Source organism: Bos grunniens, chromosome 13 (genome assembly GCF_055505025.1).
Source record: "Bos grunniens cultivar Pamir isolate PY7600 chromosome 13, Bosgru_T2T1.0, whole genome shotgun sequence".
Classification (NCBI taxonomy): Eukaryota; Metazoa; Chordata; class Mammalia; order Artiodactyla; family Bovidae; genus Bos; species Bos grunniens.
In genome coordinates, this window is record NC_141177.1 from 58319293 (window position 1) to 58332310 (window position 13018).

Sequence of the window (13018 nt, forward strand, 5' to 3'; positions counted from 1 at the left end):
TAGAACCTGTGAGCCACAACTGTTGAGCCTATGCGATGCAATGACTGAAGCCCATGAGCACAGAGCCCGTGCAACAAGAGAAGCCACTGCAATGGAAAGACCACACACCGCAACCAGAGAGTAGCCCCGGCTCGACACAACGAGAGAAAGCCCATGCGCAGCAGCCAGTGCAGCCAAAAAGAAATACATCTTAAAAAGTGAGTTTTTAAAAAATTAAAACAGAGAAGCATCACATGACACAAACATTCTCTCTCAGTATTTGTGCATCAAATGACCCTTCTGAGATACTACCAATTTATCTTCCCTGGCAACTCAGCTGGTAAAGAATCTGCCTGCAATGCAGGAGACCCCAGTTTGATTCGTGGGTTGGGAAGATCCACTGAAGGAGGGATAGGCTACCCACTCCAGTATTCTTGCCTGGAGAATCCCCATGGACAGCGGAGTCTGAAGGGCTACAATCCATGGGGTCGCAGAGTCGGAAATGACTGAGCGACTAAGCACACAGCACAGCTTTTCCTCGTAGTTGTCACCTAGAAACAAAAAAATGTTGGGACGTCTACCCCTATCCCCAGCTTCCTGGGGAAACTGCCAAACCTTTGTGTCCCAAGGTCTTTCCAGGGGGAAGGGCTGTGAACAGTGCCTTAATGTTACAGAGGCCACCCCGAAGAGTTCCTCTCTAGACTGGACTCAAGGTAAAGGCATTCGGAGGATGAGTCTGGGGTTGCCCACTCTTCCCCCAGTGGGAGAGGAGGAAGGCTGCTCACTGGTCAGGAAGAGGCAGGTAAGTGACTTCCCAGGGCCAAGAAGAGGATGCCAGTGTTAGTGGTGCTGGTCGTGGTGGTGGTGATGCTCTTCAAATTATGGAGATCTGGATTTCATTTACAGGGAGTAGCTCCCTGTGGAGGAGGAGTGTGTGGTATGCTCAGAGTGGCAGAAAGTACGTGCCTTGGTTTAGCTCGGCAGACAGTCCCAAGAATCAACCAGCAAATAGACCCCCAGGAGGCTATCTGCTGAGTCCCAGGGCTCCCAGAAACTTTATCCAGTTCTATCACACTCGATCCTTAGACTTTCTTTATGACCCCAAGTGATAAGAATACATTTCTTAGTAACTGCTGAAATCAAGTCAGATTAATCTGATTTACAAAAATTTAAAAATTTGATACTTCCTATACTAGATGGTCAGGGAGAAAATCTGTACGTAGTACATTTTTAATAGAATAAATCAATCTAGAAACGATTTAGAAGGCTGGTTAACAAATTACAATGGAGCCACACTATGGGATATGATGCAGTCATGATCAAGGTGTTTTAAAGAATTGTTTTTCCATAATTTAAGAAATGAAAGCAAAGGACTTCCCTGGTGGCTCACTGACTAAGACTCCACACTCCCAATGCAGAGGGCCTGGGTTCAATCCCTGTCAGGGAACTAGATCCGACATGCTGCAACTAACAGGAGTTCACATACCACAACTGAAGATTGCATATGCCACAGGAAAGATCAAAGATCCAACATGCTGCATCCAAGACCCACAGCCAATGGAAGCAATACACCCAAATGTTAGCCTTGGTTTCTTTTACACAATAGTATTATGGGTAATGCAAGTGTGCCAAGCTGCTTCAGTTGTGTCCAACTCTTCTGAGACCCCATGGACTGTAGCCCACCGTGACCTCTGTCCATGGGATTCTCCAGGCTAGACTACTGGAGTGGGTTGTCATTCCCTTCTCCAGGGGATCTTCCCGACCCAGGGATGCAACCTAGGTCTCCTGCATGGCAGGCAGATTCTTTAAAGTCTGAACCATCAGGGAAGCCCTTAAAATGAAAGCGTTAGTCACTCAGTTGGAAGAAACAGCATATTGTGAGTAATGTGCTTTCTTCTTTATTCTCCAAAACGAGGGTAATACTGGGTATTATACTGGGTAAGCATAATATTTTTAGAGTGGATCACTGGAAGGGAAGACTTTCCCACAGAGCATTTAGAATCCAGAAGGATTCACATCTTCAGTGACCTGAAGGTACCCACACCCATCTCGGTCTCTCATGTGTTATCTCCTGAGGTTAGATTCCAGGTAAAAGGTTCATCCTCCCAGATGGCCCCTGAAATGAGGACACAAATTCACAGGGAAAACACAGAAACGGAGCCGCATTTCCATTCTCATGTCATGCAGACTTTTGTAGGAATCCAGAACTGCACAGACTTCCAACTTCCAAAAAAGCAACAGTTAAAACAGAAGAGCCCAGAGCCGTCCATCCAATTTTGAACATGCAGATCATGCGTTCACATTTTAAGGAAACAGACGCTCCCCTCCAGAGCTCTGACACCATTATAGTAACCTCGTTTCAAGGCTCTTTCAATTTGACTCCAGGTAAATTAGGAATTTTAGCCATTTTCTATGATCTCTTGGATATTTTTCTACTTCCCAACCTCTTCATAATGTGTAGATTATGTGATGTTTTATTTTTTCCTTTAAGAGGTCTGGCTGTGCCTGGAGAAGAGGACAAGGCAGGCTGACCACCAGACAAGGTGCAGCTGCTCCCACTTCCAGGATTTCTGTCAACCTGCTGACTGCCCACCTCACGTCCTACCTGGAACATAGCACAGACTCGCTTCTAAAATAATACCTTGAATCAGCTGCTCTCTGACTTCCCTTCAAAGCCAGAAAGAGGTAAATCCTATTTAAAGGCGATAAGGCTGGCTCACCATCATCTCTTTTTAGCGTCCTTCCATCAGCAAGTTCCAAATCTGGATCTCATTAGCTCAGCCCCCCACCCACCCCTTTCAGATGCGCGTTCCTGCAATTATTATTTAGTGGTATGCTTCCTCTTGAAGGAGTTGATGTAAAAGAAAAGGCCGGATGAAGAATAGCACTGTTTTCCTGTTGACCCTATCTGTTATGTTGATGGATGCCCCTTTTCTGAAGGCATGAGCAAACAACGCTTCTTTTAGAATTTAAAACAAGGAAAACAACGTTGTCTCGTGAAAGGAGTGGTATTATTTTGTCTTATAAGGAGTATATCACATTTATAGAAAATATGTATGTCATAAAAGTCAAAGCTACATTTAAGGTTCAAGCTAATCAGAGTTAGCTACATTTGTAAATTTGTCTCCTCCTCTTAGGAGGTTTTGCCTTTCGATTTTTAGTTTATCCACCAGAAGGTAGGTGTCTCTTTATGGCAAGCTGCCTTAAATCAATCGGGTTTTTTTTCTCTCTCTCTCTTTCTCTTTACTTTTTACACAAGATAGTGTGCATTATAAACAACAGTTTCCGAGGCTCCGGCTCCTACCGTCCTCCTTGGAAGAGGCTTGGGGCAAGGCGGCAGATGCCATTGTAATTCAGAGAGCCTGGAATGCACTTAAAAGGCTTCGGGATAAAAGGTGTCCGCCTGAGGACCGCGGTTACTACAGTGATGAAAGGAAAGGCACCTGCTTGCAGGCTTTCAAATTCAAGTAAAATACGAGTATAACACACAGAGCGCTAAATATACACCTTAGAAGGCATCCTTACGAAAGCCAATATTAAGCTCATCCCCACAGCCCAGACTTCAGTCTGGAGAGGATGCGGGGGTCCAGGCCCCGGGGTGATGCCCCTAGAGCTTAACTACCTTGCTGTGAAACTGAAAAGCTTCTCTGCTAGCAGCCTGTCCTGGGAGGTCTGAAGATGTCCATCCCCACAGTGAAGAGGACCTCGGGGAGCTGGATCAGAGGGGATACTGTGGTGCCCGAAGTCACCAAGCTTTGGGGCTTGGGGCCAGACCCTCTCCAAGGCATCCTGGGAGTAGAGGCTGGTGTTATTTTCAAACCCTCGTTTCTAAACACACATAGCCCATCACCACCACCAGCTGCCCTCCAGTTTTCCTGGAATGATTTTCAAATGAAAACACACCTTGTAAAAATTCTGAAGAGGAGCTTTTCAGGCCAAAGAATCTTTTTTGTTTTCTTTTTTGATTTTTGGCCGCACCTCACAGCATGTGGGACCTTAGTTCCCTAACCAAGGATTGAACCTGCGCCCCTAGCATTGGAAAAGCGGAGGCCTAACCACTGGACCGCTAGGGAGATCCCAGGCCAAAGATTCTGTTTCCCTCTAGTTCTGCTACAGGAAAGAATACCAGGGTTTGAAGAGGGAAGGAAAACAAGATTTAGAATGAGAGGACTTTCCTCTTGTTATCAGGCTGTTCTTGCAGAATGAGACTCCAATCCTGCTGTGCACTGGCAGAGCGACCCCACAGGGAAGCTCTGTGAACCTTAGTTCTCACTTTTATAAAAGAAGCAGTATCAGCTTGATGTAAAAATTGTGGTGAAGGGTCATGGAAAAAAATTCACAGGAATCTGTCAACTATAAACGATGGAAAACGTTTAGCTGCCCTTATGCAGTACGATTCTCTTAAGGATGGTTCAAAACGGCTTGGCTCCCTACTGGAGATTCCATGGTTTGTGGGGTCCTATGTGAGGAGAGGATACAGCCCACCTCTTACTGCGACCACCTTGCCTAAAGTCGGGAAATGATTACCAACTTCAAAATAGAGATGCTGACATCCTCGGAGGCTCTGAGAGTCTCTCCTTTATCAAAGAGAAGGAAGAACATCTTCAATTTCCAACCTTAACTCTCATCCACTCCTCCTTCAAAAAAACCTTACCGTCATCGTAACTTATGTTTTTTAAAAAGCTCTTGGGACTTCCCTGGGGGTCCAGCGATGCAAGAGGTGCAGGTTTGATCCCTAGTCGGGAAACTAAGGTCCCACATGCCATGAGGTGCGGCCAAAAATTTTTTTAAAAGCTCTTGAAAAAATTCTCACATATCCCATTATTTGCTGCTGCATCAAGAGACAAAAGTCAGCGTTGATCATTTATTTCAGGCTCTAAGGAAAAAAGAATAGTGAGCGGGACTCCAAACTAGAAAACCCCACATCACGATGTCAGGTCTCTACTCTGTAAACCAAGGGCAGCCTGTGAAACCACAGGGACGAGCTTATATGTTCGCTTCTTTTTCTGAGTTTCTGTTTGGCGCACGGTATGTGCACAAGGAAATCATAAAGATGTCTCTATTTTCCATGAATTACAGAAACACATGAGAACGATTAAAAACGCGTGCAAAAAATTAATGGTGAACACCCCCTCGGAATTGAGATGGGAGGGTAGGACCACGGCTCTCTGCAGCATGCGCTGCCCAACTTTTCCTTCTGTGTCTATTTGTTTGGGCAGGAACTTTCTAATTTGAGCTCCTGACCTTGGAAAAGATCAAAGAGACTGATTATTAAGAAAAGGAAGGTGAAGAGGTCACTGACACCTGACCGAACGGACAGGAGGTCACACAGGCATAAAAGCCAGACCGCTGGATGCTTCTTCCTAAGCATGGGTGTGTTTGGGGCCTCACAGTAAATACCAAACAGTTCTTATCTGGGAGATAATAAAGAAACAGGCCACGTTTGGGGGAATCAAAGGATGTGAGTGGCCATGTGCCAATGGACCGGTTGGCACAGGTATGCAACTTGCCAGGTTTCCAAGTGCTGGAAATTCTCCCACTTCCTTCTAGCTGTAACATTCTAAACTGTATTAGGAAACGGGGCACTAAGGATCACGGGGAAATAACATATTGACACTGACTCTGGAATCCCTATACTGTAACTTACTAGCTGTGTGGCCTTGGGCAAGTTACTTAACGTCTCTGTGCCTCAGCTTCCTCATTTATAACATGGGAACCACAGGACAACTACCCCATGGGGCTGGTGTGGGAGGTTTTAGGCTTGTAAAGTATTTAGAACACAGCTTGGTGCTAGAGATATGTCTGCCCCTATTTTAACTGCAGTTTTGTGGGGTTTTTTTTTTAAGTTATTTATTGGCTGCACAGCACAGCATGTAGGATCTTAGTTCCCCACCAGGGATTGAACTTGTGCCCCTCACATTGGTAATGCAGAGTCTTAGCCACTGGACCGCCAGGGAAGTCTCCATTTTTACTATTAAGCTATATGTCAGCGACATGGTCTGGATCCCACACTGGATGTTTTGGAGCCGTGTGAAGGAAGAGTCCCAGAGCTCTGCAGGTTGTTAGAAAGCAAGGTTTGTTTTCTGCCATGAGGAAGCTGATGCGGCCGGAGCCCCACTTTTCAGAGGGGCTGAACAGATCTTTGAACTGCTGCTGCATTACTGCTGACCCTACACCTCCATCTGTGGGCAAGTACATGAAATGCTTAGAAGCAAGCATGCTATTAGTGTTCATTTTTAATATTCACTCTCACGATTAAAACAAAATGCACAAGTTTGGGAATGCTGCAAGCGTTTGGCTCCAAGAGGGTGAAACCAGGGCAGGAAAAGGAACAGGCTGACACAGATTAGAACGCCACACGCAGCCGAGTGAAGGCAACGGGGCGAGGTGCGACGAGAAGAAAAGGTACTAACTCGCTGAGATGATTCAATTTTCATCAAGTACCTTTGAATGTCAAGTTCTGCCTGAAGAGAGACCAGCATGCACTGCAAAGCCTGTGTATCAGGAGAAAAAGAGAGAGAGAAAAAAATAGAAAAGAAAAAGAGTGAAAACAGGAACAGAAGAAGACTTGACCCAAAAGAATCATGTATTTGTTCACAATGAAAATGCAGCACAGTGAAGCCCTCTCCCCCAGAAGGCAGGAAGGTGGCAATTCCATCCTTAGGACTCAGAGAGATGCAGGGAAGCCAGCCCTGACTGGCAATGAGTTTCCCCCAAAATATCTCACCGTGGGCCCTTCTAAACTCCCCTGGGTCAGGGGAGAACATGTCACCCTGGCTTGCTGTCCTTGAAAGTGTCTCAAGGCTGCGGGGGAGTAACCAGAGTCGGAATGAAACTCCTTCCTCGGTTAGAATGCAGTCTGGTGGTGAGTCCGAACCTGCCACCTTGTCTGGCACTGGTCACTGGCCACCTGGCTACTTGACAAGACCAGAGCCCAGGACTTTGGGCCTGTGCTCTGCCACACGGGATGACCAGGATTCCACTTACAGGAACAGAAGATCAGAATTATTGTTCAGGGAACAAATTCTGACATCTGAACCTGACTGACCTTGGAGGATGTCTTCAATTTACTAGGCTCACTGTACCGGTGTTTAAATATTTCAATTCTTGTTGATCCACTAATTTTTGTACTACTTAATTTTTTAAAAAACCATGGTGGAAAAATGGTTTAGTTTTAAAAAAAACAAAAACTTCATCATTCTCATGCAAGAAGAATGATTCACTCTTGCATCCAAAATTGGCCAATAAGAATGTAAAGCAAAGTCTTAAAGAGATGTCTATACAGACATGTTCATGGTGGCATTCTTCACAGTAGCCAGGAGGTAGAAGCAACCCAAATGTCCACCAGCAGATGACTGGATAAACCAAATGTGGTCTATACATACTGAAAGACATTCAGCCCCGTAAAGGAATCCTGTCACATGCTACAACACTGAGTAACTTTAGAACATAATACAAAGGGAAATAAGCCTGTCACGAAAAGACAAAAACCGTATGAGTTCACTTATTTAAAGTACGTGGTCAATTCAGACAGATAGAAAGTAGTATGGTGGTCTCCAGGGGCTGGGGAAGCGGGTCCCTACATGTTTTTAATGTATGAGGAGTTTTCTTCCTATTTTTTTTTTAAGTTGGTTTTTTTTTTTTTTGGATGTGGACCATTTTGCAAAGTTTTTATTGAATCTGTTACAATATTGCTTCTGTTTTTATGTTTTAGTTTTTTAGCCACTAGGCGTATGGGACCCTAGCTTCCCAACTGGGGATTGAACCTGCGCTGCCTGTGTTGGAAGGTGAAGTCGTAATCACCGGACCACCAAGGAAGTCCCATGCAGAGTTTCAATTTAATAAAGAGAAGAGTTCTGGAGACTGGCTGTATGACAACATAAATGTACTTAATGTTACTGAACTGTACACTTAAAAATGGCTGAGGTGCTAAGTTTTAAGTCATGTATGTTTTTCCATAAATCAAAAGAAAAGAAAAAAAAAAGGAAAGAATCAGTCAATGAGATGTCATGGCTTGGCAGTTCACTTCATAACTTACTGCACACACATACAGATATATCTATATGGATAATCTGCATACACAGAGCCTCTAAATACCATCGTAATTGAATTATACAATATCCATGATTCATATCACCACCACAGATTGAGATATAGATATGGACTATGTGTATATTTCTTTTATCTCTGAATTATTTTGTATTATTTAGAGCCTAGTCTCACACATATCAGACACAAATCTCTGCAAGAAAAAGAACACTTGAATTCAGAGAGCTATTACCAAATGTACAAAAGGCAGGTCTCCAGACAAGAACTGGACTAAAATATTCTATCCAGATTGCACTTAGGGGTTTAAAAAAAAAAAAGGAAAAGACCTCGAAGGAACTTTTAAGAGAAAAACAGAGTGACCCCATTAGAAGAACTGTTAGCTAGACTGACTTCCTAAAGCCCTTTTTGAGGTGAATATATTCTCGCTTGAAAGGGGAAGGTTGCTGTAGGGCATCTGATTCATCAACTATGAAAGAAAGACCCCAATACAGACCACCAGTAATAACCCCCTCTAGGTGCATGATAAATAAAAGTGTAAGATGCAAATAGGATGACCGATCTGAAGAGTTGCTGTGGACAGACAAGAGGGGAAAGGGTACAGAAAGTCAGAGTTTCCATCTCAAGGAGATGTGGAATAAAACAGGCCGAAGGCAGAGGACCTGGGGGGACATGGCCCAGCACAGAGACCACAGAGAACGAGACGGGTGAAGGAGACCTGCGCCCTGAGGACAAGGCTGCCAGGAGGAGAGGGGCAGAGACCGCAACCTCTCTCTGCCGGTGACACAGCAACAAGCTCAGAGAGCCTGGGCAAGAGGGGACAAAGGAAGTCACCAAAGCAGCTACTGTGGGTGAGAACCACCTGAAACTGAGGAAGAAGGGGCCAGAGAAACACCTAAACGGTTACAAGGTTCCACACTTCAAGCAAAACCAACTCTGGCTGCATCTTTCTTGCCTTTGTTGACTGAGGTCAGGGAAACAGAAGGTGGAAGAAGCAGAGCAGGAAGAACCCAGGGGTCCTGGGGAGGTGGGAGCTCATCTCAGGAAATGCAATGGAGAACCTCCCTGGGGGTCCAATGGTTAAGAGAACATGCTCCCAATACAGGGGGTGTGGGTTCGATCCCTGGTCAGGGAACTAAGACCTCATATGCTGTGTGGCACCCCCCCAAAAAAAATCAAAAAGAAAATGCAATGGCTTCCACAGAGAAAGGGCTCTAGAACTTGAGGCCACAGAACCGCGAGTCTCTACAATAACATAAAATTTCTCAGGATTACAAAATGAAACTCACGGGAAACTTTTTCACTTCTCGCCAGGCTCCATCTGCGTGGAAAATGTTTTGAGCCCAACAGTAAGAAAGCAGTGAAAGAGAAGTGTATTTTATTAGGCCACTCACACACTCCCGTCAAATCAAGTGTGTAGGACTTAGAAGTCTGATTTATGGATTTTGACTATAAACTAGAAAATTGTTCCTAAAAAAAAAATAAGTAAATAGAAGGACTAAGTGGGAAAGGAGCTGAATGTCTGTGAGTCACTTCAGACAATGACAGCGATGATCAAGTATTTTAACAATATAACGAGGTTACATCCAGATTAAGGGAAATGTAACTGGAAAAAAAATGACGGGTCACCAGCGCAGGGAAACAGCTGGAGCAGCAAAAATAATAACGCTGTACAAATTAAACAGAAGGACACTTTGATTTCCTCAAAGACTCCTAATAAATCTAATAGCTATCCGAGGATGAAAATGGCAGAGAAACTACAGATGTCACTGTTACACAGAATGGTACTTGGGATGTCTTTGAAAGACCAAGTGGGGCTGGAAGGAAAAGAGGATCAACAGTTTTCATGCAGCAGACAGAACCAAAGATGAGCAACATACAGTATTTATGGGACTTCCCTGGTGGTCCAGTGGTTAAGAATCTGCCTCGCAAGGCAGGGGATGTGGGTTTGATCCCTGGTCAGGGAACTCAGACCCCACAAGCTATGAGGTACCAACTAGAGAAGCATCACAATGAAGACCGAGCACAGTCAAATAAATACAGTTCATTTGTTTTAAAAAAAAAATACAGTATTTATAACAGAAAGTGGTGAGTAATATTTATTTTCTCTGTTTTGCCATATCTAAGTTTTCTATAATATAGAGCATTATATAATAATAGAAAAAGAAGAGTATGGCTAAAGGTGGCGAAAGTGCAAGTAGGTCTCTAGTGAGCAATGAGAGAAAACCTGCAAAAGATGTTGGAGGTGGCCAGATTTTTTGAATTCACCAGAAGAGCTTTGGTTTCGTTCAGAAGTTTGAGATTCTTCTAATACCACTTTTCCTTTAGTCAACTTTGACAGCTTGGGAGTGATTTAACCAGTCTGAAGACTAACTGTGGTTAAAGACAATGCATTCAGGAAAAAAAATGAGAAGATCTAGTGAAAACATGTCTATATTGGCTTCCCAGGTGGCTCAGTGGTAAAGAATCTGCCTGCCAATGCAGGAGATGTGGGTTTGATGCCCGGGTCACAAAGATCCCCTAGAAGAGGAAATGGCTACCCACTCCAGTATCCTTGCCTGGGAAATCCCATGGACAGAGGAGCCTGGTGGGCTGCAGTTCATAGGGTCGCATAGAGTCGGACGTGACTGAGCGACTGTGCACCAACAAGAGCCCGTAATTACACGGCAATGGCCGAGTTGTCCACCGTATGTTCCAACATGAAGCTCTAACTGCGAGAGCCTCAACTAAGATTTGCATTCATGTTTCTAAATTTACGGACACATATTTCCTCTTCCTCCTCTCTTACTGTCAAACATTCTTGTTCTTTATTTTACAAACTGAGAATTGTCAGTATTAGTTTTCACTGAGTCCAAGACTCAAGGGAAGCGAAATGCTATTTTTATCATAGTTCTGAAAGCCTACTACTGTCTTCCTGATTGTGAAGTCACATGACAGTGATTTAATTTCTTTAAGCCTGACTCTCCTGATCTGTAAGTGGGGACATTAATAGTATTTATGTCGCACAGTTGTTATGAGGATTAACTGAGATTGAGGCATAAAACACGATACATCATTCCAGGCATAGACTAAGAATGCCAATGCTAGGAATTTGAAACATTAAAAACATACATTGCATTATCAAAAAGATGCCTTAGTTAAACAAATAACCAAACAATAAATGTCAAATGTCTTGAAATTTTGCACACTGCTTTGATTTAGCCATTCTATTTCGAGCAATTAATTATAAGGAAATCTACAATGACCCACAAGAGAGCCCCACATGGCGCTGTGCTGTATATTGTGAGGTGAGCACACAATGGAACCAATCAAATCAAGCACCACTAAGGACGATGAGCAGCTGACTCTGTAACAACACAGAATAAAGTTCACACGTATAATCATGCTAGAAAACTGGCACATGTGGTTTTCTTTTGAATTTATATGCTTAGAAACAAATGGATATACAACAAAATGCTAATCCATGTGTGCTGTTGTTTTCTCGCTAAGACTCTTTTGCAACCCCATGGACTGTAGCCCACGGGGCTCCTCTGTCCATGGGATTTTCCAGTCAGGAATACTGGAGTGGGTTGCCATTTCCTTCTCCAGGGGATGTGCCTGACCCAGGGATCAAACCCACATCTCCTGCATTGCAGGCGATTCTTTCCCGCTGAGCCACCAGGGAAGCCCCGTGTCGGTTATGAGAGCATAAATGATTCTTTTATTCTTTATCTGTTCTTCCTAACAGTTCTAGAATTTACAAGTATTACTTTTGCAATTAAAAAATAAGAAATTATTTTTAAAAGTCACCTGGGATTTGGCATCAACTTACTTGCGCTTCCTTTTCTGATTTCTTCCTACCTCCAAAAAACCTTAGCATTGAGTACGAGTTATGAGTAAAACAAAAGGAGGAAAAATACTGTATTCATTAGAGAGTCTTAAAAATGGGAAGAGCGATAAGATTATATTTAAAGGCATTGCTTCTATCACTTGTAACCTTGCCGTTTTGTTTTCTCATGTTGATTAGTGTCAGTTGCACCGCAAGGCGGCGCCTTGCACTTAGCAAGTACGGTAATGCAGTAGCCAGCACAATTGAAGGAAGCAGCTGACATCCGAAACTCAGGGAACAAGACACACTCCACAGTGATTGCTTTGCGAAGTCTTCACCCTCCTCAGTATATCCTCATGGGGTCCCTTGTATTAACACAAACTCACTTTGGCCAGTCTCTGAAATAAAAACCACAATGGGCTGACTGCTTGTATAGTGACTACCAATGATGGAAGGGAAAGAGAGCTCATTTAAAATTAGTAGCCACTGTGACACAAAAGAAACCAACAGAAGTAGGTGTTGGAAAACAGTCTTAGAAATAATTCTATCCTAAAGACACAGAATAACCTAGAGATGAAAGCAATTTCAGGTTATTCAGGGAGGGTAAAAAAAAAAAAAGGTTACTCAGTTGAGAAGTGTTAGTCACTCAGTTTCCTCTATCCATGAAAGTCTCCAGGCAAGAATGCTGGAGTGGGTTGCCATTCCCTTCTCCAGATCTTCCTGACCCAGGGATTGAACTCAGGTCTCCTGCACTATAGGCAGATTTTTTACCATCTGAGCCACCAGGGAAGAGCCACCAGTTGAGAAACCCAATTGTAATATAATGCCTTTTTAAAAAGTGTTTAAAGTAATAAAGATGGAATAAAATTAGGTGGACCTGTGAGACTCTGTAACTCATGCTAAGATTTATAACCAATGTAACAATGCAGCAGACCTTTGAACAATTTGGGGTCATTACAGGCTCCCCCATCCCCCCTTGTAGTTGAAAGTTCATGTATAACTTCTGACTCCCCAGAACTTAACTACTAATACAGCCTATTGTTGACAGGGAGCCTTACTGATAACATAAACAGTTGATTAACACATATTTTATATGTTACATGTACAGCTACCTACATTTTATGCATTCATGACATATCTTTACTTAATTTTTTTTTTGGTATTTCTAGGTTATGAGGTTCATCT

At 43.5% G+C, this 13018-nt stretch overlaps 1 protein-coding gene across 39 annotated transcripts in view; it reads right to left on the reverse strand.

The window, feature by feature from the left end:
• Positions 1 to 13018, reverse strand: part of KIAA1217 (KIAA1217 ortholog) — an 820709-nt gene that overhangs the window by 180026 nt on the left and 627665 nt on the right. For 5 of the 39 annotated variants that reach the window (XM_086334364.1, XM_086334360.1, XM_086334362.1 and 2 more), the window contains exon 3: positions 6393 to 6473. The exons of 33 other annotated variants lie outside the window; for them this stretch is intronic. In XM_086334364.1, coding sequence (XP_086190490.1) covers positions 6393 to 6473 — 81 coding nt within the window. The remainder of the gene's footprint in view (positions 1 to 6392; positions 6474 to 13018) is intronic. One more of the 39 variants, XM_086334392.1, reaches the window with a different exon arrangement.